Source organism: Paramormyrops kingsleyae, chromosome 1 (assembly GCF_048594095.1).
Source record: "Paramormyrops kingsleyae isolate MSU_618 chromosome 1, PKINGS_0.4, whole genome shotgun sequence".
NCBI classification, from domain to species: Eukaryota; Metazoa; Chordata; class Actinopteri; order Osteoglossiformes; family Mormyridae; genus Paramormyrops; species Paramormyrops kingsleyae.
In genome coordinates this window covers 31,007,792-31,033,108 of record NC_132797.1, presented here as the reverse complement: position 1 = coordinate 31,033,108, position 25,317 = coordinate 31,007,792, and the positions used below count along the sequence as shown (strand labels likewise).

General features: G+C 47.6%; 1 protein-coding gene across 3 annotated transcripts in view; it reads right to left on the bottom strand.

The window, feature by feature from the left end:
• Window positions 1-23,698, bottom strand: part of LOC111858544 (zinc finger E-box-binding homeobox 1-like) — a 44,094-nt gene extending 20,396 nt beyond the window's left edge. Inside the window, exon 1 of one of the 3 annotated variants that reach the window (XM_072713646.1) lies at window positions 23,571-23,698. Coding sequence is in view for 1 of the 3 variants with exons in the window: in XM_023840415.2 (XP_023696183.1) it covers window positions 23,400-23,457 (58 nt within the window). In the remaining 2 variants the exon portion in view is untranslated. Of the gene's footprint in view, window positions 1-21,452; window positions 21,952-23,399; window positions 23,539-23,570 lie in introns of those variants that run through there. The other 2 variants (XM_023840415.2, XM_023840416.2) reach the window with 2 other exon arrangements.
• Window positions 23,699-25,317: the final 1,619 nt, after the last annotated feature.

Below are 25,317 nucleotides of genomic sequence, written 5' to 3'. Positions count from 1 at the left end.
ACAGGGTTGTTTTCTGCCTTTTCCACACCCTGGAGAAGTTCCTCAACACGTGTAGATGTTCTGTGGTCTAACTAGCCCCTGCTAGAGGAGGCAGATGTGCAGAGATACATCGAGGAGGGCAATTGTGCAATCCTTCCGTTAGCCCAGGCCTTGCACCAGGCACACCCAGCAGCTGCTCGGGGGGGCCGCTACACAATTAGTCCTCTGTGTTGGACACCTAAGGTACAGTATTTCCTGGCCCTGCTGCTGCCTCTGCTCACAACAGCTGAAATTCAGGGTCAGATTCTCCCTGTGAACGAGGGCAGCAGCATTTTTTGAGGAAAAGGTGGGGAGAAACTGAACTGCTGAACTGTATGGGGAGGCAGGGGATTATGGGACATCCTGGGAGACACCAGGGGGAGGAGGGTCACTTTCCACAAAACACAGGGTCACCAGGGGGAGGAGGGTCACTTTCCACAAAACACAGGGTCACCAGGGGGAGGAGGGTCACTTTCCACAAAACACAGCATATCATTATGCAGGGTACCATTAGTGTCATACTGCACAGGTCTATCTCTGTGAGGCTAGAATGGTGTGATAGCCCAGCTGTGAATGGAGGGAGGTCTATCAGGACATGGGCCCAGAGTCCACAAACTACCACCTTATCAGTAGGAGCCTTGTTCTCCGTAATGGTCTGGCAGCCACGTGATGCAGAGCAGCCTTCTGCCTGCTCACGGTCCAGCACGCCAAGCAGAATAAGAACCAGCGAACAAATTCATTTAAGATCGTGGGACGCACCTCTTGCGTGAATTGGCCGGCCAGTTGCTCAGCTCCAGCTGCGCAATTCCACGGCCAGCTCCTCTCCCCCCCCAGCCATGCGGACAGGCAGACAGGACGTCCCATAATCCCCTGCTTGTCCTGACAGCTGATGGATTCTGCCTGGTGGCCTGGGATTGATGTTCATCCCGGCTCTCCAGCACACCAGCAGCTTTCGAAGCCCATTGTTTCTGTTTCTCGACTTTGTAGGCATGTACATTTATTCGGGTTGATTCGTAGAACGATGCAGGTGCAATGTGAACAGCTGCAGGAAGTGGGTGCCTTGGCTTTTAATGCAAGACACCCCCAGAGATTAGCCCACTCTGCTTTACATTCATGCTGCCATTCTGGACCATGACCAGCAGTCACTTGTGACCTAAGGACCCTGTGAAGACGGAGGGGCCAGACAGTGCAGGATGTGTTGGGGGCGGGAGGAAGCCTGGACCTCTGCTGAGTGAAACAACCTCAGCTGCTTCCTGAGTAGACCCAGGTCCTGATGCACAGGCCAGCTAGAGAGAGAGAGAAACGGGGAGAGGAAGGAGCCAGGGTTGCATTCAAGCATCTCACAGGCTCCTAAACCACCGAGAAGCTCCTGTGACAAGAGCAGCTTTGCAGGAATCCAAGGAACGTTGACATTTTACAGCAGAGTCAATTTGAAGAGCCAAGGGTAATTTTTCCTGGGAATTCTACTGATTGTCCAAAAAATGTTCACAGGCATTTTACTGGTCACCCATTTCACATAGAGTCCAAATTTCTACCCCACACTTACTAGATGTAACTGTCTGCTTACTCTGCTGAATAAACCCACTAACGGACCAGATGATGAATCTAGCATGACCTGTAGGGCTCCCTCACCACTATTACAGCTGCACCGCTCACTCCTGTTGCATGCTGGGTAGGAGACCCACTGGGTGACAGTAAGGTGTTTGTGGGGATGTCCTGAAACCAGTCCAGCCTGTCCCAGACCTGGAACGTTTTTCTAAAAAAAATCCAGTCAGGTATTTTGCTAGACTTGATGCATTTAGTCAATCTGCTTGGTTCACCCTAGTTTCAGCACAGTTATAGTCCATCAACAGGGCTGAGTGAAGAGATCACACTACCCAGGAGACGAACGCAGCTCCAGGTGTGCATTCAGGCCTACTCACTATGTGCTGTGACTAAGCCAGCCCCCACAGGCTGAAACATAAGCCCACATACCCAAAGTCTCACTGGTGGGGGGGTGCAATACTTCCTTCTGAACAGACATGAAGAAAAATCGGGTCTGTGTTGCTCACCTTCCAACAAAGCCACTAGAGCACCAGTCCACAATTCAGCTCTCACCCTGTAGGGGGTGGCCACTAGGGTAGCAGCTAGTAAAATGTCATGAGGCAAAGCAGTCAAAGCATGGCATTTAGCACATTAGCATGTTGCACCCACCCAGAAGCAGTATGCAGAAGCACCTCCATGCTCAGGAACCAGCTCGGGGGGGTTCCACCTGCAGCCTTTGGGGAGATAACGATCTCACTGTAGAAGGTGACAGAGGTATGACACATTACAGCAAGACAGAGCTCATCTGAAGGTGCAGCCCCGCGGGCGGAAGATACACACCAACCGCCAGATATGTAAACTCAGGTTCCTCCATACCCAGAGTCTGACAGATCAGAGACATCCCACTCCAACACGCACGCAAAACCACAAGCACTAAAACGCCAAGAGCAGCACTCAAACCCCTATTATCCATGGCCGACACCCTGCTCCCCAGCAAACCTGACCGAGGCAACACCCTGTCATCACAGACGGCACTGTGTGCCAGGCAAAGTCGCCGAGTTCCTGTCATTTGTGCCCATTATCATGCTCCTCTTTACACAAAATCTGGCCCACACATTTCTGATGGACTCCACTATGTGCAATAAAATCAAAAGCTTTACTACTTAAAATCAAGTTTATCAGCCAGCAGATACAGCTCACATGGTAAAGCCCACTGACAGTTAAACAAGGCAAAATAAACTGAAATTTAATCTTCTGTATCCTGAGCAGCTAATGACTTGGGTTCATGAAATAATGAACACGGTGTATTTTAATTAGTTTTCCCTCCGTATCCTTCACTATTACATAAATATGTTAATTATAGACATTCAGCATAAATTACAAACAAGCAAGCTAGCTCCTAGTAGGTTGGATTTAATGCATGTAGCATTTAGCAAAATCGTGGCAAAAAGGCTAAGGGCTACGGTGTATGTGTAGGCCCTGCAGCTCTCGGAGAATGCAGATTACAGCCAGATCCTCTGTTTGCTCAGTGCTTCACAGAATCTAACCCGGGCTCTGCCTCCAGGATTAAGAAGCCCTCTGGAACGATGCGCTGTGACAGCGCCGTAATGAGGCGAAGTCCCCAGGGCCCCATGGAGCGAGCGGTCCGACACCGTCGCTGCTGAAATAGGGCCGAAAACGACCGCGGCCTCATGCTGCTCTGCCAAGAATAAGATTAAGGGAAAATCGTCGACCTCTTTTCTTGTTCTAATAATCTCTTAAATTAACTTGAGGATAATGAGATCAGGCATTACGCAACACACCCCCTCCACCAACAAACCACACGGGCACGTACACCTTTCTGGGTGTCCGACAGCAGATCTGCACCCTGAAAGGCTCCTATCTGTGCACTCCCTGCCCGAGGACAACGTCTAGCGGGGAGAAGCTCTGTGCCAGGATAGATGCTGTTCTCCAAATGGTCAATGCTGAAAAAGGGCCACAGAACAACAGGGGCCGACCTGCTTGAGGACCACCTGTCTGAGGCTGGGCAGCAGTGCCAGTCAAACCAATTGGTGACACAGACAGCTGGGAGGGAGCAAAAATGTGGATTGTCTGGGGGTCTCTGAGAAGCGGGTTGGAAAACACTGTACAGGTCAACCCATGGACTGGGACCTGAGGTTTTTAGACTCCATGAGTGCTGCTACCCAGGACCCAATGGGCTTCTGGAGGCACCAATCCAAGGGTCTTTCCTAGGACAGAGCATCAAACAGGAGTCCCGTGGTTCTGTAGCATGGTGAGGACCTGAGCGCACGCTTCATACTGTCAGCTGCTGTCCCATAACCTATGAGTTATGCAAAAATGCAAAGCAAGGTTTTCCTTAAGGACACAGTGATGAACGGCAAAAGCCAGACCTCATGCTGTTTTAATGGGAATGAAAAAGGCAGTTTGGGCCATGGTCCAGGAATGGAGTCGCCTGTGAGCCCACGGAACTCCGTTCCATGCTGGAAGGTTCTGCAGGGCCAACGCGATAAATCTGCTCTTTAAAAGCAGAGACGTCCCTTTGAGCCACAGCGTGTTTACGCGCCTGAAATGCACGACGGCTTTTTTGCATTTATATTTGAGTGCTCAGGATTTACTGAAGCCGGTACGCTGTTTGGGTAATACATCTCTGGGAGGTCCGCAGCCCCGTTTGAATACAAAGGGCTAAAACGCAGCCAATAAGAAACCATAAAGCCCAGCGAGCACAAGGCGTGGAGCTGAGTACGACGCCATAATCTGCTGATTCAATCCCCTGCTGGCATTTTTATGATACATTCAGTCATGTTGATTCGCGATAACTCAGTGCCATGTCATGCATCACTTTTATTGATACCCCCCCTTGCCTTTCTACACCCCCCTCCCCCCTACCCCAAATTTTGACATGTTTTTGGGGACTCCACATAAACGTCAGAGTAAGCGACTGGTAAAGTTACCGTGGCAACAGTGACAGCAGCGAACAACCATTTAAACCAGGGTTTCTCAACACAGTTTACAGGTACCCCCAGACAGTCCACATTTCTGCTCCCTCTCAGCTGCCAATGCGCCTATACCAGGCATTTAGCGTTTTTGATTGGCTGGAGGCTGGGAGGAAGCAGAAACGTGGACTGTCTGGGTTGAGAAACATTGATTTAAAACACCCACCCCAGCCCCTAACATTTTGTACCAAAGGGCCACTTTAAAACTAACCACCTGTTAGGGTCTGGCAAACAAACCCTGATGATGGGCTCCTGATTGTTCTTGTGGCTGCAATACAGCACCTGTCCAGCAGTGAAAAGCTAGCAGTGAATCACCTGACCAAACAACACATTCCACCATTACGTCTCAGCCTTCAAGGTGAAGCGGATAGCGAGAGACTCAATGTCCACAGGACCCTGGTAACACCAATGCCCACCTAGAGTGTGCTGCATCAGTCGAGGCACAGCCCAGTGGCACTACCCTTCCTCTGGCTTGCTGTCTGCCCCAGAGAACACACACGAGCATACACAGGACCCCAAACTGCCCCAGAGGCCATCTCCAGAAAGGGAACAGGAGCGGAAAATCCCACGCAGGTCGCCGGCTGACTGCTGCCGGCATCCTGCTGAGTGGCAGAACCGTGCCATAATTAGACACGCTCCGGGACGCCCGGACAATTGGAGCCCGTCGCTTCACAGCACTCGCTGGGCCAGCCGGCTCCCTGAGACCCAAACCCGGTGGGGCTAAAGTCTCCCCCCAACCTTCATGTCTGGAGCTCGTTGTCTCTGGTTCCAGTCAGTCGGTTGTTAAGGTACAAGGATAGGAAGCTTAAGCTGACCGTTATGCCCAGCGGCCAGACTGTGGGCCTATGGCACATCCCATGCCCTCCACAGGAGCCATAGTAACAGAGCACAGAAGGTTGGTAAGACTCAAATCCTAGGAGGACCCTCTGTTATATCCTTGTTCAAGGTACTGAACCTGAACTGTTCTGGTAAAACATCCAGATTTAAAGTGATAAAGTCTAAAAGTAAAAACACATAACTGTACACCCCCCACCCCCCTACATTTAGTGACCGCTCACTTGGAATGAGGACAGCCCCCCAGGCTCCAAACAAGGCAGCTTATTCTGTCAAATGGGCCACTGCTTGTTCTGGTCCAGCCCGAGATAGGACCGACTCACGCAGAGCTCTGGGAAGGGGCCATGGTGTCTGGTTCTCTCTACTTTAATACCCAACACATACCCATCCATATAGATCTATACAAAATAGGATTCCAGGACCACTAGTACACAGACAACAGCAAAGGGGGGTGGACACTAGGGGTGGGAATTGGCAGGACTGCATGAGAGGATATTATATCGATATGCCTGACGATTCAATATGTATCGCAATTGTTACACAGATTTTGCTGAAGAACACTTCACATCTACATTTTAAAATAAAGACAAGGGCTATAACAGTACACGTTCATCGTGTGCCTTTCGGTTACAGCATTTTCAGTTTGAAAATGCACAATGAAACTAATTCATATATTTCTTGGCATGCATGAAACCTAAATTGACAGGTAGATGTTCAACATGGAAATCATTATGGTAATTGTGAGTTTAAGTTGGTTACAGCTAATGCTAGAGAGTTCAAAGACACTCCCACATCACTTAAATCAGTAGTTTGGGAACATTTTGGCTTAAATTACACCAACACCAGAGAGAGTAGTTGACTGTCGGCACCGTTATACCGAACTCGAATATTTTTCTGGAAGCACATCCAACATGCTAACTCATTTTAAACTATACTATCCAAGTGTGTGCTTTTGACAGGAAGTTCAAACTGGGCTAAAAAAATAATTAATGCTAGGGTCACAGTACACCATTTTAGCCCTGATTTTCCACTTGCCAAAAGTTTTTGGAGATCACCAACAAAAGCAATAGGTGTTTGCTCGCCACTGGCAAATCAGGGCTCAATCACTATTTGGATGCTTTTCCACTGTACCAAGTACAGTACTTTTGGTACGGTACTTTCCATTGACTTCCGGTCGAGTACCAGCACCAAAGGTTCCAGTACCAAAATTGCTAAACCAGCTCAGGTAGTTCTTTGGTAGTTCGGTACTTTGGGGTGGGACTTGAAACACTTTCTTTGTCGATTGGTTATGCAAATAGCCTTCCGCTGAAACACAATACAAACACCGCCTTAAAAACAGTTCTGATCTCGGAAAATAATGATAAACAAAGAAGAAGAAAAAAAAGTGACTTAGTCGTAAGAACATATACAACAAAAAGATCTGGAGGACATGACAAGAATTTAAAAAGTATTGTGTTGGAAATACTAATACTGCATATAGCATGCTGTCCTAGTGATGTGATGTGATTTTGTTATAAATATAGCGATGTGATTTTGTTGTAATAAATATTGGGGTATTTATAAAACAAAAAAGGAGTTTATAAATTACTCACAAACCCATCTTTGAGTGATTTAAGCGGCAAGGATGAAAATGATTACGATTGTCTCGGAGAATGTCTGCAGCACTCATGCAAAAGTAGCGGAGGAAAACTTTAAACTGATTTTTAAACATATATTAGATAATCTATATAAGGAAGAATAATTATTAAAATTGCAAAGCTTGCTAAGTTTTTTTTTCTTATTACAGAGTAAAAACATTTTAACGAAACTTTAACCCCTGCACTTTAATGTCCGTACAGGCGTACACAATTGAAAGTAAGAAAAAGCCTTATTTTAATATAGCTCAAACGATGTACGAATTGTATGTGCATAAAATGCGATGCTGGAATTAATATTGCACAAAAATCCAGCCCTATAATATGCAACAGCCATTTTTCGAATTCAGTACAAAAAACCCTGCCTCGTGTTGTGATGTCATTCGGCGCCGGTACCAGTTTTTATGCCAGTGGAAAACCAACACCTTGAAGTACTGTACTTTCGGTACTTTCTCAAAGTACCAAAAGTTCAGTACCTGGTATGGTGGAAAAACGCCCTTAGTTCCACAAGGTAACCAGGACATTGTTGCACATGCGTCACAGATGCCCGTCAGATATCTAGCAGGCTCAGTATCTGAACCTGTTGGTAAACTCCAAATCCTGTAGATGTAAAAAGTGTCATGGCTGGAAAGGAAGGCGGCAACGAGCTACAGCCAATGAGAGAGCAAGACACGGGTTTAAAAAAGGTGTAAAAATAGATCAATTTGTTTAGAAACTGTTTTTAGTGTTCAGGGAAGGCGTATAGAGATATTCAGCGAAAGTCTACATTTCACACACTTGTGGTTAGTTGTGGCTTTAAATTGAGATGGTGCGAAAAAAAGCCTCGCTTACTCATTTATGATAGAGCCACGCCAAACTTGTCAGTCCCTTAACAAACTCAGACTGTGGCGCAACTGGGCAAATACATTAGCAGTACCAAATGAAAAATTACAATTTCTGTAACTCAAGTTTAAATTAATGTTTAGAAATCGATTTTTTTAACTCTCACAGCGATATTAAAATCTCCACCTTGAAGAATCTCGATTTGTAACAGAATCAACTCCCCTCCACATCCCTACTGGACACGAGGGTTTAAAGTATATCTAAGAACTTTACTACAACTGCTTGTCCAGAGGAGCTGAGGGGGAAAACCCAAGTACTATACAGTGCTCTCTCCTACAGGCAAATGGCTTCAGAAAACTCCAGGTACAGATGAGACACACAGGAGAAAACGACAAGACTGGGCTGGCAGGAATTATCCATCTACCTCCCCCCAATTTCCAAATCGAGAAATAGGTAGTGAAAGTATGCAATGACGGCAAGGCCCCCCCGAACCAAGCTAGCTCCCGACTAAAGAATCTGATCATTAGCCTGAGCCTTAACAAGAAAATAAATGTGCAGGAGACCACAGGGCTAGCTGGGCCCACAACCCATGAAAGCCAGTCAGAGATGCTTTTAGCTCCAGTGAAACAGCCCAGGATGTGATCCGCCAGTCAACTACACCGCAGTCAGTGGCCCCATCAACCCCAGGCAGCACACGGGAGGGACACCGCCGTTACACAAAGAACCAAGACCTGGGATAAAAACGAAGACTGCATCAGTGTCATTGAGCCTTCCTCTTGTTCAAGTGAACAAGCACTGCAAATGGCCTGGTTTCCATGGCGAAGCAGCCTGCTGGTGAAGGCGGGGGGGCAGAGAGGGGAGGCTTCCTCATGGAGTATGGCACGTTAATTGATCTTTTGGTGGGGGGATCACAAGTCACATGAGAAGCGGAGCGCCACCGATCGAACCAGAGCTTTCGGCGACAGGAAAAGACTGCTAAAAAGGAAGGAGGGAGGGAGAGGAGGCTGGGTGTAGCGAGTGAGGAACAGTGAGACCTCACAGCTACACGGGACTCTGGACAAGGCAAAGGGCCCAGCGCGGGTCTCTGGCAGAAGCTATACACTTATCCATGTGTGGTGTACCCCCCCACAGTGGGACTGGGGAGCCCAAGCGGGGTAAAAGCATGGCATGACATCAGCATGGCAGGACATTAGCTGTCAGGGATGCTGGGTACTGGGTGAGACCACCACACGGAGAGCAAAAATGGGCAGGGCCAAGGTGGCAAATAACGAAGAAGGGGGAGGGGGTTTTCTGAGCATAAGCAGCTAAGGGGTAGGGTTACTGAAAGGGGGTGGAGTTTGAAACAGGTCACAGCAGCAGGGATTTGCAGCACTGTAATGACTGCAAAAACATGACTCACTTTCAAACACGGAGGCGGAGTGTTAATACAGTGTGTTAATACAGCCCAGTATATAGGCTACAGGCAGCCGAGTTTCAAACAGCACTGACTGTAAGTGCCTTTAACTCTGCAGTCTGGGAGTAGAGGGTTGAGGTTCACTGAAGGATGAAGCCCTTCAATGCACCGGAGAGGCCAACACAATTAAAGATGTCGAGAGGAGCAACAACAAACACCCATCCTCCACTGAGCATCCGAACTGTGAAAAGGGTATTAACATGTCAAGATGGACAGGCTGCATGGAAAACCTTTGGTGCATGCAGGGGAAAAAGGATAACAGCCCAGCCTGGGACTTAACACACAAAGGCCTAAGCTACGTGGGCATGGATTTATATTCCCCAGTTCTCGCCAAAAGCAGAGGCCCTATCGAGGCTACCTAGTCTCAGAGTCCTTCATAAACAGCAGCCATTACAAAGTCTCTCTGCTCATGATCTTTCATGATCTTCTACAGTGTTTTTTTTTTTTTTTTTTTTTTAAAACAAAGCATCTGAGAAGCTGGGGTAACTATAACAAAGGTTCACATTTATTTCCGAAAGCGATCTCGTTCCCTAACCCATATCCACTGCGGCAATCTTCGCTTTTCCGTCGGGAGATCCATCGTGGCCATTTAATCAATGTTTCCACGACAACCTTTATTTCCTGCGCCGTTTCCTGGGGGGACAGTGCTGATTGTGTTATTACGCACACCTGCCCTGCCGCTCCGGACAGCCAGCCCCCAGCCTCCCCTTATTGGTTTTTCACAAGTCGGCGCCGATTACTGTGAGCATAAACCGAGAGCGACTGGAGTGAACAAGGAATACGGCCTTAACCTGCCCGCAAACAAAAAGCAAAGCATTATGGGACTTCAGCTGGCAGGCATGCAAAACAGAACCTGGCTGGGTCCTATCCCTTTGGGGTTTGGACCAAGAGTCTCTGGATGTGATTGTCAGTGATCAAGAGACCCAGCACCATATGTTAACATGACATCCTTCCTTGGTGTTCATTCTCAGGGGAAGGGTCTTCCAGAGCAGACACTGACTCAGTGACCAGGGAGAGACGGTTCACAGTGTATGGGGGGAGGTGGGGTATGGCTCAGGAGGTTAGGCCTGTTAGCACTTGTCTCACCAACACAGAATCGGTTCCATTCCATTTTGCAAACCCATTTTTGAACAGTTCTGCATGTTCACCAAAATAAAAACAGGTTCATGTTGTAAACCAAGAAATAGTTGGATTATGAAAGGGAACCATGATGACATCATGAGTGGGCATGTACTATTCTATCTCCTGGCATGAGACAAACATGGGGGTGAATGTAGAGTCCATAAAGTCCAGTCTGGTCCCCAGAAGAAACAAAATTTTTGGTGCCGATTTGGACATGAACAACGTTCCAAACCAAACTATGTGTCATATACAGAGCTTTCGTGTAATTCCATTGGGCATGCAGAAGTAATCTGAGTAAAACAATCTGGTCTGCCATCTTTCTGGTGTTCTCTAAACTTAAGCTTACTCAGTTGCACCCACCACTGAATGCACAGATACTGATTATCGAAACGTAATTTGGTGAAAACCCAGGTCCCTGGTTGGCACCTGGTTCTGAACTGAACTGGTTTGTGAACTGGAACGAAACCGGTTCTTTGTCGATGGAAAAGCGCTATGTGATCAGTAGGTCACTCAGCAAAGTAGTCACATCTCCACCGGGCATTTCAGCGAGTACCTTAACCCTTAGTAAAATGCTCCAGGAGTGCTGGATTACCTCAAGCTGCCGTTTAGCTTAGACTAATGGGGATGGTTCAGTCGAAACTGATGTGGACAACCATCGTCATACCACACACATGCTCTTCCAGTCCCAACAAAAAGGTACATCTGACTCCACGACTCAGCTACTCTCCGCAACGCACTGTCCTCACCTCTTCACACATTACCTGAAGCTTGGACCTTACTCTGAGCATCCGGTGTAGAAAGGCAAGCTGAGAAGGGCCATTTCATTGTGCAAGGAGACAGATTTGCCACCTTGGTGGCAGCCTGAGGCTAAATATCTTCCACAGCTGTGCATGGCAGGAGAAATCTAATCCCGGCTGCAGGGTCATAAAGGTCTGTTTACATTCTCACAGGGTGAACTTCCATATGGCCACAAACAGGAAAGAAAAAACAACTTCAGATATTACAGACTGAATCGCATTCTCAGCTAATTATTTACAGTAAGCTGCAGGATGGATTACTGCATCCACTTAAGGGCTCCTGGATCATACCTGTAGCTGATCTTCTCTGAGGTCCAGCTCTGAACAGCATGGGTCAAAGCCCCTACATGCCCCTCCTACAGTGGAGGGTCTGTGGTCAACCACGGGTAAAAACTGACCAATAGCTGTGGAGTCCAGAAATCAGGGGCAAGGCCACATCACCAAGATGATTCACTCAATCCAGACATGCCAAGAATGGCTGGTTAAACTGCAGCCTCTTTAAAGCAACATCAAGGTTTTGCAAACTTGCGCATCCATCAGACAAATTTGGCAGCACAAAAAAATGCATGAATTTTACTGCTGAATAAAACCCTCTGAAAAAGTCCCTCTGATAAGTCAGTACAAGCAATTTGTCATAGTGAAAAACCTGAGTTCACAAAATCACAGGTAAACATTTCCCATGCAAACATTGCTGCACACATGTGCACACACACACACACACACACACACACACACACACACACAAGTGATGTTCCTGGACATGCTGATGTCACACTGGAGTTCCCCCTGTACCTGGAACGAAACATCTGCTTCCCACCCACATGGTGTGGTAGAGGTAAGATGTATCAGTAACGGCTCTGTCAACATCATATCTGAAGATGTGATGTCACTGTCCGGTACTCAAAAAGCAACCCTCTCCCCTCAGAGGTAAAAGGTCCAAACAAATGGTGTGCCTGTGCACCCCCCCCCCCCACACACACACACACACACAACTTGCTATGCCCCCACCCCCCGCCATGCCATCTGTATGCCTGGACTTATGACATCTAATCTTGCCCTGAGGAGTTCCCCTCTGGCAGTCTTGGACGGGATCCCCATGACAGGACCTGGCAGAGGCCCCCGGCGGCAATGCCAAGCACGACACTGCCTCCCGGGGGGGCTTCTCGGAGCATTAAGGAGCCCCCCCGGCACACTCCCATTCATGCGACCTGTCCCCCGCATGATGGAGGGGGAAGGCTGTTTACAGCACATCCCAATGATGGGCTTTTAGTTGCTGCATCAACTGCCGAAAGCCCCCAACCAGAGCTGGAAACACGCCCATCCATACTCTAAGGTGGACGGGAAGCGGACAGCAACCCCTGAATCCCCTGGGGGCCTTGGCAAACGGGTCCGCAGTCATGATACGGCAGTGCTGGACAGAGGGCCTATGATAGTGCTGTTGGCACTCGGTAGTCAGGGCTGGAGGAACACTAGAGAAACCCCAAGCTCCAGTTCCCAGTCCGTAGGCCATAGCCAGGCAGCCGGGGTGGAGGTTTCAGGTCCAGAGTAAAAATCCAGTCCAAGATTTTGTTTCAACCAACCAGCTGAATACTCTCCGACTGTGACTCTTTATGCTCAACTTGGTTGGTAAAAACAAAATCTTGATCTTGATTTTTACCTTCTGGACATGAACTTTCCACCTCTGCCAGGCAGGAAAAACTTCGGAACACGAACATTAATATGGCCTTTTTACGTTTAGAGCGGGCAGAGCCAACCATTTGGACCTCCTGGACATTCTGAATCATTCGTCAAGGTCACCAAAATAACTTCTCTTTAGACAGGGAAATTCTGGAGACTTCAGGGAAGTCACATCTGGTTAAAGGCACACCTGATATTACAAAAGATGAAGCAAAAAAAAATAATAATTTACCAAAACCCCCCCCCCCCCTAACACAGATGCTAACACTTTCAGGATGTTCTAATGACTTCAAGCTTCCAGGATTCTGCTTTCACTCCATTCAGAGAGCATCATCTACACCCCCATGTGCAGCACCATAATGTTGCAGGTGTCCCATGAATGCCCTGCTGATAAGATTCCTTTATGGGAGACTGAGGCTATTTACCGCACTGTAGGCTCTGGTGATGCAGTCATCGGCAGCTTTACCAGCCAATGAGGACGACCAAAACCTGGACTGACCACACCCAACACTGCAAGAACAGCAAGACCTCTTAAAAACCTTGTGGGGTCGGGCAAAATCCATTCCCTGTGAATGACACAGTTTACACCTGGGTGTAAAACTGATTATAGTAGAGAGTCCTCAAATCATCCGTTCCACAAAGCCTTACATAAGTCACATTATATGCAAGTCGGATTTACCTTCCCATACTATTCAAGACAAAATATATTAGTAATATTTACTAAAGAACACACATTAACTAAATGAAAAAGTGTAAACACAGTGCCTTTTTGCTTACGCACTTCCACAAACTCTATGAATCTGATATTTTTCTGTGTAAGATCCTGATTTACGCAAATCGAGAGCTGTCTGTACATGTTAGGCTCAACCTCCCAGCATAGGAGAAAAAACCAGAAAAGAACCAGGCTCCAGGAGACCGGACAGGCAACGTGGGCTGGCTTTCTGCTGGGTGCACACCCAGGAAAACGGACAGCAGGCTGAACAGCCCACCAGGCCTAATGATGATAGCATTAATAAACAATGCTGCCGGGAACGCTAATGCCTTCAATCAGAGGTTTTACATGGCCTTTTTTAATACCACTCTCATCGGCTCTTACTCATTCTTGGCCGGAGTGCTTGTTTTAAAAGCCGTGATTTAGCACCATTCAGACATCAGAACACCAACCAAAAACTGACACTTTGATCACCACCATGAAATTCGCCTATCCAAAGACCGTAATACATGAACTGCTGATTTTTATACAGTCATCTACCGGTTCATGGTTCAGAAACAGAGGCCACTTCTGAGGTAAACTACTCTGGTGCTCCTGTGGGGTTTGGTATCATCCGGTACGGTTTTACTGAAAGAAGAAATAGGATGGTGACTGTAAGGGCTTTACTGAACACAGAATGGCAGAAACTATACCACAAATCAGCTTTGTCAGATTCACAAATGCCACAATGAGGAGGGAGGGTGTTTGGATACTGGGGGGCACAGATGGGAACATATGGTACCATGTCTCAGAGATCAGTTACAAAAGTTGACTTACTAACAAAAGGGAAATCGTAAAGTTCCCTGAACATTAGTGCGCTCTCCATACATGAACAGATGCTGAAATCCTTCATTCCCACAACAGAAGGGCCTTCTTTTCCTTTGGGCGGACAGCAACAAATGTGCAGAATGATACTACTGTCACATGACTGGCGTTATCCAATCAAAGCAAACCTCCACCAAAACCAGCCACAACAAGACTTGCTCTTTCTGAGTTTTGTGCTGGAGACTACAAGCTAGCAAGCCTCAAAAAAGCTTTTGATTAGGAAAGTCCTCCCAAAGGTCAGGACTCAGAATCTAAAAATTTCACATTTTTCCCACCTACCACTGATTATCAGGCTCTTATGGAGAAGGGGGAAGAGTTCACAGATAACACATACAGCTGCTCTGCATGTTGGGGTTGGGGCTGTGGTGGGGGTGGGGGTTCAGGAGCAGCTGGTCAACACAGAGAAAGGCAGAGCCTGTGTTACGGGCACCAGCCTGGGGGAGGGAGCCCACTCACAAGGGACAAACACCAACATGAAGGCTCAGACAAAGACGTTCCTCACCATCCCAAGCCAGGATGAGGCTTCTTCTGCCATCGAGAGCAACGTCAGGCACACCTGATATTCCTCAGATATCCGATTTTCTGAACAGTCCCCTCCCAGCCTATGCCTGGTTGTGTTAAATGACAAACTCTGAAACTAAAATCTTTTGATCATTGCACATTTCTGCTCATCCAATTCCATGTCAATTTTGCACAATCCTTCCCCACCATTCAGGTGGTTAACTGCATTTCTTTTGTCTGTGTCATAATGTCCAAATCATCCAAAAACTCGTGTTTATATGTATGTCTCGATATTTATGTTCTATTACTGTTCATTTCCACTATGACCAACGAGAATGATATTCCACCTCAGCGACTGACCCACGCACCACATCTGAAGCTCATAATGCAGGTTCTCTGACTTTGAGCTGGCAGCAACATGCGGATGACAATGTTCTTCCACGTGGCTACAGGGGAAGTGGATGTGTCTGGGGGGGGGGACTTCCGAACACTCATCCAGGAGAACGAACCATTTAGTCAGGCTTACAGATTCAACACAAAGGCATCTGGCAAATACGTGCCATAGCTGGGGGGGGGTGTCTGAGGAGACAAAACCACGTGGTGGAATATCGGGGGCGGTGATGTCGGTTGTGACATACTGTTTGATACACAAGTTCGCCATCAGGCAAGGATTTTGGTCCAGGCAAAACACGCGGCAGCGTGCCACATGGAGACAGAATACCCTATAAACAGTCAGCTGCCACATTAACACCTGACACGCCTCAGTCAGGCCCCCGCCGTGGCAGCAGGAACCGATTAGACGGCGCCCCCCCCGATGGGAAACACTCATTCAGACGTGCGGGATGTGGTGGGCGGTGTGCTGGGCTGAGATTGGCTCCTCTTCGCATTCCCAGGTTAACGTCCCGGAAGGAGCCCAGACGGCCGTCCCCGTGATAGCACGCAGACCAGAAAAAACAGGCCTGCTCATTTTTCTATTAACAGCACCAGTATTTTTATATCAATTACCCTTTAGGGACGTTTATAGACACTGGCATTTAGCACGGTCGGCGTTGGCTAATGAACCTTAAGACTAAGATCGCTATTAAAGTTGTGATTTCCATCCCAGCACAAGGGCTCAAGTTTACTGCAGCGAAAATGAAGGAAATTGCCATATTCTATTCTGAATCCCCTTTAACTACCCGCCATAACTCACTGAAAGAAGCTCACCGAAAGTCGGTCGTAGTTGCCATGCGAATTCTGCATCCTTTCACCCAGGGGTTGTGACCAAGAACCATATTTCTATACATCAGTATCCCCATCATACTGGATGAACTTGAAGGTGATATTGATGAAACACAGGATGATTCTTCTTGTGCCGGGGATATAAAGGTGACTAGCATGTGGCATGGTGCAGTAAGTTAAGTACCTGTGCAGGGAAAGTCATCGGATCAAACCCTAGCCTCGGCAGAATAGTCACATCTTCTTTGGGCCCATGAGCAAAGCCCCCCCACAAAAATGCTCCAGGGATAATTGCCGGATAATTGTCTACATAAAAAGAAGTGCGCCAATGTACTTGAGCGAATGGCAAGTTTCATTTTAACATCGCTAGCAAGGACCAAGCCTTCCTGAAAAGGCTGCAGCCAGCCCTGAGGGGGGGCCAGGAACTTAACACGGGGGCTACATCTCTGTGCCTATGATCAGAAAATCGACGGTTCGAGCTCCAGTCACAGCAAAAGTCACATGTCCGTGGGCCCTGGAGCAAGGCTCATAACCCCCCCACTCCAGGGGCGCCGCACGGTGGCTGACCCTGTGCTGTGACCTCCGAGCTATGGAGAGCAAGAAGAGGCAGGCAAAGAACATAAGAACATAAGAACTATACAAACGAGAGGAGACCATTCGGCCCATCGAGCTCGCTTGGGGAGAACTTAACTAATAGCTCAGAGTTGTTAAAATCTTATCTAGCTCTGATTTAAAGGAACCCAAGGATTCAGCTTGCACTATGTTATCAGGAAGACTATTCCATACTCTGACTACACGCTGTGTAAAGAAGTGCTTCCTTAAATCCAGTTTGAAATGTTCTCCTGCTAATTTCCACCTATGGCCACGAGTTCTTGTATTTGAACTAATGCTGAAGTAACTATTCGGTTGAACAGCATCCAAACCTGTTAGAATCTTATAGACCTGGATCATGTCCCCCCTCAGTCTCCTTTGCTAACCTTTCCTCGTATGACATTCCTCTAAGACCAGGAATCATTCTTGTGGCCCTACGCTGCACCTTTTCTAAGGCCGCAATGTCCTTTTTAAGATATGGTGACCAAACCTGCACACAATATTCTAGGTGAGGTCTCACCAAGGAATTGTATAATCTTAGCATTACCTCCCTTGACTTAAACTCCACACACCTGGAGATGTAACCCAACATCCTACTGGCGAGAATGAGACATGGAAGCATCAACATACACACCAAGGTCTTTCCCATAATCAGCTACTGTGTGTATTTCAGTAGGTCCCATAAAATACCTGTACTTTATATTTCTGTTCCCTACATGGAGTACCTTACATTTGTCTATGTTAAATTTCATCTGCCAGGTATCGGCCCAGTCACTAATTAAATCAAGATCCCGCTGTAGCTGCTGAGCCACTAGTTCAGTATCTGCTACACCACCCACCTTGGTGTCATCTGCAAATTTCACCAGTTTACTGTATATATTGGTGTCTATATCTTTTATGTAAATTAGAAACAATAGTGGTCCTAAAATTGAACCCTGCGGTACCCCACTATGAACACAGGCCCACTGTGACATTGTGCCTCTTATAACTACTCGCTGCTTCCTATCTGTTAACCAGTTATCAATCCAGGGTGCTACAGTTCCTAAAATACCTGAACATACCTAAAATACCATGAACATAAGAACATAAGAGCATCATTCCAATACTAATACAAACAGCAAACAAAGAATTTGTCATTTATCATTATCTAGAACAGGAAACACTGACAGCTATGTGATTTTGGGATGCTTGAACCCCAAGTGAGGTGTGCAGAACCTTAAGCCAGGATCTCACAAAGCTCCGGAGCTGGATCATCAGTAGATCAGCTACACAGCTCGGTCTTCTAACCATGAGAGCTCTTAACCGGCACCATAAGCAACAGGGACACAGTCGCCGAATCCTCAGGCACGGGGGGGGGTCACACGTTCTGATATAAGAGGTACAGCCATGCTGGGGACCCCTGCTCTCCAACCCAGGTTGCTGACTCTCCAAACATCCATCCCCTGGCCGCTCTTGAAAGCCTATTCTACTTGGGATTCCTTCAAAGCGCAAAGGGCCGGTCCTCATCTAGGCTGCCACACAATCAGAGCAGCTGCGTGAGAACCCCCCCATCCTTCAGCCGGCATTCCTCTGCTGCCGGGCCCTTCATGGAGGGAAAGGGGGGGGGGGGGGTATGCAAATGCAGGCCCAGCATGGGAAGAGCGTTCCCACAGGCAGGGTGTGAAAGGAGTGCTGCCTCCCCATGCAGAAGCCCGTCAATGGGCCTTTTCTTCCACCGCACAAAGGTACGAGGTCCAGCACCAAAACCGCAAAAGGTAGCTAACCCCCCCGCCAGTGCCGCTGGGCTTTTTCTTAAGCCCCAGCAAACAATAGTTCATTTAAGGCCTAATGAAGCACATCCAACTGGTGTTTGGGGGGGGGCAATGACTAGGAGTGGTAGCTGGGCAAGCACAAAAATGAGGGGAGCGCTATCCTGCTTTAAGTAATAAACCAGCCGATGGTTAAGGAGGCGCAGTGATGCCCCTGAGAGTCACCTGACTACTTTCTGTATGATGCAATGATGCGGCATAGGAAGGTTTACAAGTTTTGATTCTGGGGAAAAAAAAATTCCCTATAAGCCAAACCCAGCTAGTGTGGTATGTAAACAGAGAAGGAGCATGAATTCAGCCCCTAATCCGTGCAAGTATTTAATGGACACACCATGCCACAAGAGAAAGTTCTGGAACAATACTAACTACGGGTACTGAGACAAAGCAACAGTTTGTTGGGCTGGTCCATGCCAGACCATCATTAGAAGCAGCTGGGGAGCTCAGGTCTGACAATCTTGGGACCCACGTGCAAATGTTAGCACAAAAATGTCAGCTGTCCAGCCAGACTTTCATCTATGCAAATCAGAGGGTGTCCGCGTTGCTAGGCAAAGCCCAGAAGAAAAGATCACCTCTGTGCCTTGTTGGCCACTGCTGAACCTTGCGTCGTACCCACAGACCCACCCCCCTGCAGAAAAAATAATGGATCAGAGGTGGTGGTAGAGGGATGGGGGATTAGGCGCGAGACAAACTCCCTGCTTTGTTCGTCCTCAGTAGCCTTTCATTAGAGAGACCAAAACACACACATGATTGGACACACTCCCAGGTAGACAAAGGGGGAGTGGTGAAAGTGAAATCACACCAAAGGCACGCATGGGCGCTGAGGTCAAAGGTCGGCCAGGGGTACCCCAGGAGACGGGACCATAGAATAAAAGCAGGAGTGGGGGGTGAGGGGGAGGGGCTTGCTTTTCTCCTGACTTGGCACTTTCAAATGAAGTTTAAAAAAAAAGAACTCAAAGCAAGGAGATAAATGAAAATTTCCTCTCTTTAGCTAAACTCCTCACCAGGGGTGGACCTTTTAAATGTTAACAGATGGCTTTTTAAAACAAACTGGTAGACTGCTGAAGCCCCCCCCCCCCCCGCTTTGTTATTTTGAATACTTTAAGGGGGTGCCTCAGACAAGTTTACTGCGTCCTATCTGCTAAGCACCGACTTTACAAAAACAGTCCAATGCACTAATTAAAACTACAAGGTCTGTACAGTAAACACCCACATCTCTGTTAATCAGGAACAGGACAGATGTTTAAAAAAAAAACACGCACGCACACACACACACACACACACACACACACACACACACTCGTTAAGATGACCAACCCAGGTTTTAAAAAGGGAATTTCTAAAAAAAGAAACTTGCATGAGAAAACGGTGCCCGAATTCAAAGTGGAAATTCTGCCCTAGAGTTCCTCTGTAGTGAAGGCCAAGCTCCCATTTTGAGCCGTCCCAGAGAACGCCTGTTTATTTTGCTAGGAATGTTTAACACTAGCTGCATTCCTCTATTCCCAAATTACGGGGTTCAATTACTGTTTCGGGGCCACGTGGCACCACCTAAGGGATAAAGGGTGCGGGCAGGGCGACACGGTGTCCCGTGAATTGCGGACACCTGTTGTCCTGTTGGCGCCCGACGCCTTCCTGTTTACAACGCCTTGCCTGATCGCACCTTCAACCGCTTGGTGGAGGAAACCGTTTGGCCAGATGCGGCTGGGAAGAACCAACCTGTCACACCTCACCAAGCTGGTCTCCAGAGACGTCTCACCTAATGGCCAATCAGAGATCTCAACCACTCATCGGCTAGTCCCGAGCAAGCAGGAGTCCATTTGCGCCAAACAGACAAACAAAGATCAAAAGAGCGCCAGTTTAACATTCTCAGACATTCCAGAATCTTCAAATGTTCTGCATCTGCAGGAACTGCATTTCTAGGCTGGGATGGAAATGTGTCTTTCCAGAACAATGTGCCTTTTGCTATTAGGCCAGGACCGAACTGAAGGTCATGAGTTTGGGAGACATTTACAATTTTATGTAGAGGATGCCTTTATCCAAAGTGAAGTACATTTTTGAGAAAGCAGGAACAGACAGTCCCTTGAGCTATTGAGGGTTAAGGGCTCTGCTATAGGGCTCAATGAAAATCACTCTTCTGGATCTGGGATTTGAACCAGCAACCTTCAGATCACGGGCACACTGCCCACAATTTAACCTCAGAATGTGCCCAGGTACTGCTATGAGGATTCCAGCTCATACAAGCCACCTTGGAGACAATCCCACCCATGTGAGGCAATCTGAGCCCGTGAGAGAGTGACTGCCTAGATAGAGTCACACCTCAGAACAAGAACGATCTCCAGATCTCAGATGGGCGAGGAGTCAAGCACCACCATGTTACGTAGATGTGCACACACACTTCATGTAGCAGCTCAGAGAACATGTGGGTTCTTGCAAACCCCAGGCCAGCACTGTCAGTCACAGAACATGGCTCAAGGTGCCAACATCACCCCCAAGTGAAGATGCAGGACAACTTAAACTGCTCTATGCACGTGACTAAACAAATTATATCAATCCCACATGGTTTGAAATTAAACAGCATTCAAAAAAGAAGGAAAACCAAGAAGTGGCACAGGAAATTGGGTGCATCAAAATGTGTGACTTATTGAAGCAGCAGGGAAGCGGGCAGGGGCTTTTAGATTCAACGTGAAACAAAGCTGCGGTCTCCGTTGAGCGAGTCAGTTTACGGCCAACTACCTTTAAGAGTTTCACCTCACACCTTATGCACCTGGTCAGCCTCCCTACAGCGCATCAGGCGGCCCTCCCGCAATGCAGTAATGACGGACCAACACCCTCGCTTCCGAGTTTCTCATGCATCATGATGGGAAACGCATCTGCTCCCCCGCCGTACCTGAATGCCGGCGGCGCGCCGTCGGTTTCCGCCGTATTCTCAATTCACGCTTGGTCTCTTCTCCAGCATCTCTAAACGGGGCACCCCGGGAAAAAAGCGGCGGACAATCCTAGCTCGACACGCAGCGGGATAAAGTGAAAATTGACAGAAAGCGTGGGGAATTAATCCCTCCCACGAGGACGCGGCCAGCAGAGAGGGGGAGCTGACAGCATGCAGGAGGAAAAACTAAACACCATCCCTCTCCTACCGGCGCAAGTTGCCATTTGCTGCAGCGCTTCGCAATCTCTTTACCGTCTGCTCTGAGGGGCAGATCGGCTTTCAAGCCGCGATTCCCCCGTCCCCCCCATCGCCGCCTGTGGATTCGGTTCTCCGCGTAAGATTTGCGGGTTAAAAAGACCGGTCATCCTCTCTCTACTGCTCCCGAACCGTGCGGAGCCAGTCAAGTGCCGCGCCGCCCTTTGCGCTTAAAGCGTGCAAAAACTACCGACATAATTTAGAAACGCTAAATAAGACGTGATCCAAAAGTCATTTACACCAGGGAAGATTCAGCTTAATGTGAAATACTCCCACACAGCAAATAAAAGACCTGGACAGATTAGTACAAAGTTGCGTTTTGTATGCGATTTGACTTATTTAATGCAAACTGTGAGAAGTGAGTATTACTAATAGGATTCAATACAAGATTGAAAGTGCGAGTAAAAAACCAACTGCGATAATTAAGAGACACGAATATATTAGGGAATGAAGGTAGAAGCAGCGGGCGACGCAGTCAGGATGCAGCCAGGTCCAAGGGGACCGGGCCGCTCCTTATATAGACCGTAGGAGCCGGACCGGGAGTCAGACCCCCCTCCAAAAAGCCTCGCAACCCACCCACCCACCAAGCGAAACAGGTAGTGGAGCCGCTGCTTTTCAGTCAGTGCCCCCAAGTAAGCGACCACACAGAACAAAAAAAAAAAAATCCAATTTTACTACAACAACAAAACAACAACAACAACAACAACAATAATAATAATAATAATAATTATTATTATTATAATAACAACCTCAAGTCGAAAGCAGTGTGCGCTCCAGGAGCAAAGTCGCAACTAATGACCGAAAGCAATACCCAACGAAAAGTCCCTATTTCAGTGGCAGTAAAAGACAGATAACCGTAAGAAACTGTTCGTGTCTAAAAAAAGATAACGGGAGCGGTTAGAGAGAAAGCCTCTCCTCACATCACGACGCCTTTTTTCCTCGTCGCCTTTTATTCACTTTTTCGATAGTAAAACAAAATTATATTTTCCCGAGCATTCACTCGGAGCACCAGCCCCTGGCCGGTCCGTTAACTGCCTCCCCTACCTGTGATCACCCTGGAAAGGAGAACCAACATTTATACCGCTTTATAAGCAATTTAAATTAAAAGCAAAATTACCACAAAGACACGGGGGCTGAGCGGGGGATTTTTAAACGCAGCCCCCCACGCTGCCGGGACGCGCAAAGAATTTTATTTCGCTTAAATGAAGTATTACAGTAAATACTAATAATTTTTAAAACACCAGGTTACTAATTCAGAGAAGCTAACATAGCGAATAAGTTTCAGTTCCCCAAAGGCAGCCCCCACCCCTCCCTTAAAAAGGGGGGTTACAAAAAAAAGCGAAAAAGAGAAACAAAGTTGCGAGACAAAAAAGTTACAAAATAACGGCGTGAGCTCAGAGTCCAGTGCAGCGGCGCAGACTCGCGCGAAGCGGCTCCCCGTCCCGGCTGGGGTGAGGTGCGCATAACGGTGCGGGAGCCCAGGTATAACGGTACGCCACATAGGGGCACGCCGCGGCGCCCACACACTACTTACCAGCACTTGAGCTCAACGAAAAGCGCGTCGGGGGCGCCCCAGAGCCCCCAGCCCGCTCCCGGACGAAGAAAGACGCCTCGACGAGCGACACAGCTGCCCGCGGGGCCGCTTTTACTCACCGTTATTCCTCCTTGGGTTCGCCTGCTTTCTGCGCTTACACCTGGGGCCATCCGCCATGATCCTTTCGCTCTGTCTAAATGAGGCTGAGGAGTCACCTCCTCTCCGGCCCCCCCTCCCTCCTCTCCACCTCCCCCCCGCACCTGGTTTACGACACTGCTTTACGACATTACCTTCCAGCCACTACACCTCTCCAGCCTGCGGAGCCCCCCCCCCTCGACACCGCCGCGTTTGGGTACTCCTGCTGTTCTGGCTCCTTTCTTCTCTTTCTTTCCCCCTCCTCTCCTTCTCTCCTCTGCGCTCCTGCCGCTCCGTGCCCGTGTACCGGCCGCTCCGGCGAAGCGCTGTCACAACCGTTACAGGTTGGTAACGGGAACCGCAGGTGATCCGCAGGTAATTTGCAGGCAATTGTTACGGCAAGTCCGCCGCTGAAACACATTCATTACTTGACACGATTAGAGCACGCTCAGAACGAATAAACTAATAAAAATATGACCATAGTTATTATTCAAAGAGGATCATGTTTTTAATAGGCCAACCACTACGGGCAATAACAGTAAATAGTTTGAAGTGTCCCTTTGCATTTTATACGATTTTTAATGAAGTCGTATATTTCCAAAATCCCCGTTATTGCCTTTAATTCGAAGTGCAAGGCGTTGAGTAGGCTAGTCTTCTTCAGCGCAAAAGCAGCATTAATTATTTGGATTTCACCTGATACCCTTCTGATCCACGCTCAGGTACACATGGAAAAATAACCAAACAAACCTAAACCTACCAAAAACAACCCGAAGTGGAGCCAGAAATAGTAAATTGGAGGTGCTGCAGATCTTGTCCAGGAACTCGCGCACGCAAATCAAGCCCCCCCGTAATTAGATCCCCAGCGGAGGTTACCCAAGGCTGTTACCCTGACCGATAAATACATTCGAACTGGGAGTCCCCGAAAAACCGTAAACTTCTTCTTTTGTTTTTATTAGTTGTCTATTCATGTCTCATTGAATTTTATTCACTTATTTTACAATGTAGTAAACGAATGCCTTATTAAGTGTATTAAAATCGTTCGTGTTTTGTGTCTTTTACACACAATCTGGACGATGTTCAGTGGCTAGAGGGTAACGGTTTCAAACCGCACACCTCGCTGTTCCAAACGCCGTTCGCACACGGTCTGAAAAATACCAGATTTGATTCTTACCAGACGCTGGACCAGTTTTATCAAGCTTCTCAACCAAACAGTGGAATATAATTTTTTTTAATGTAACACAGTTTTACCATAAACACACCCAGGATACTTTTCAGAGAAAATAAAAAATAAGGAAAAATAACTTACCATTATTATGCAACCTGAACTCTGTTTAGCAAATCCAATTTTTATGCTAATTTGCAGCAATTTTTTCTCCCAAACTTAGTAAATATTAAAAGGCAACTATTAACATAAAACACGAAACATCTTTCTTTTAACCTTGCCTGGTCAATTTAATCTTCTTCAAACTGCCACTTCAAAAACACTCCACAAGTTAATGAAGTGGCAGTTCTGCCCTGGTACGCTTTTGATGTATCGAGCCATGAGTACGTCATTTTTACTGATATCAGTATTTCGCTCACCATACACCATGTGGAAAAACTGTTTCTCATAATCCCCCTAAGGAGCTCATATTCCTGTTTTTTTCTACACAAATCCCCCTTCCTAATGTCTTTTTATTAGCGTCTATTAAAATGACTTATTGCTGTATATGAATGCATGGCGCGTTAGCATTTACCCAAACCTGTGTCAGGCTCCCTCCGATGCCTCGTTAGGTCGTTAATTACGGAACCCGGAACGGACGGGAAAAGCGCCGGGCGGCAGGGAAGGCCGAGACGGACGCGTCACCTGCTTTTCCGCGGATTGCAGCTGGGGTGGGATTCTGTCACGTCTCCTTTATAGAT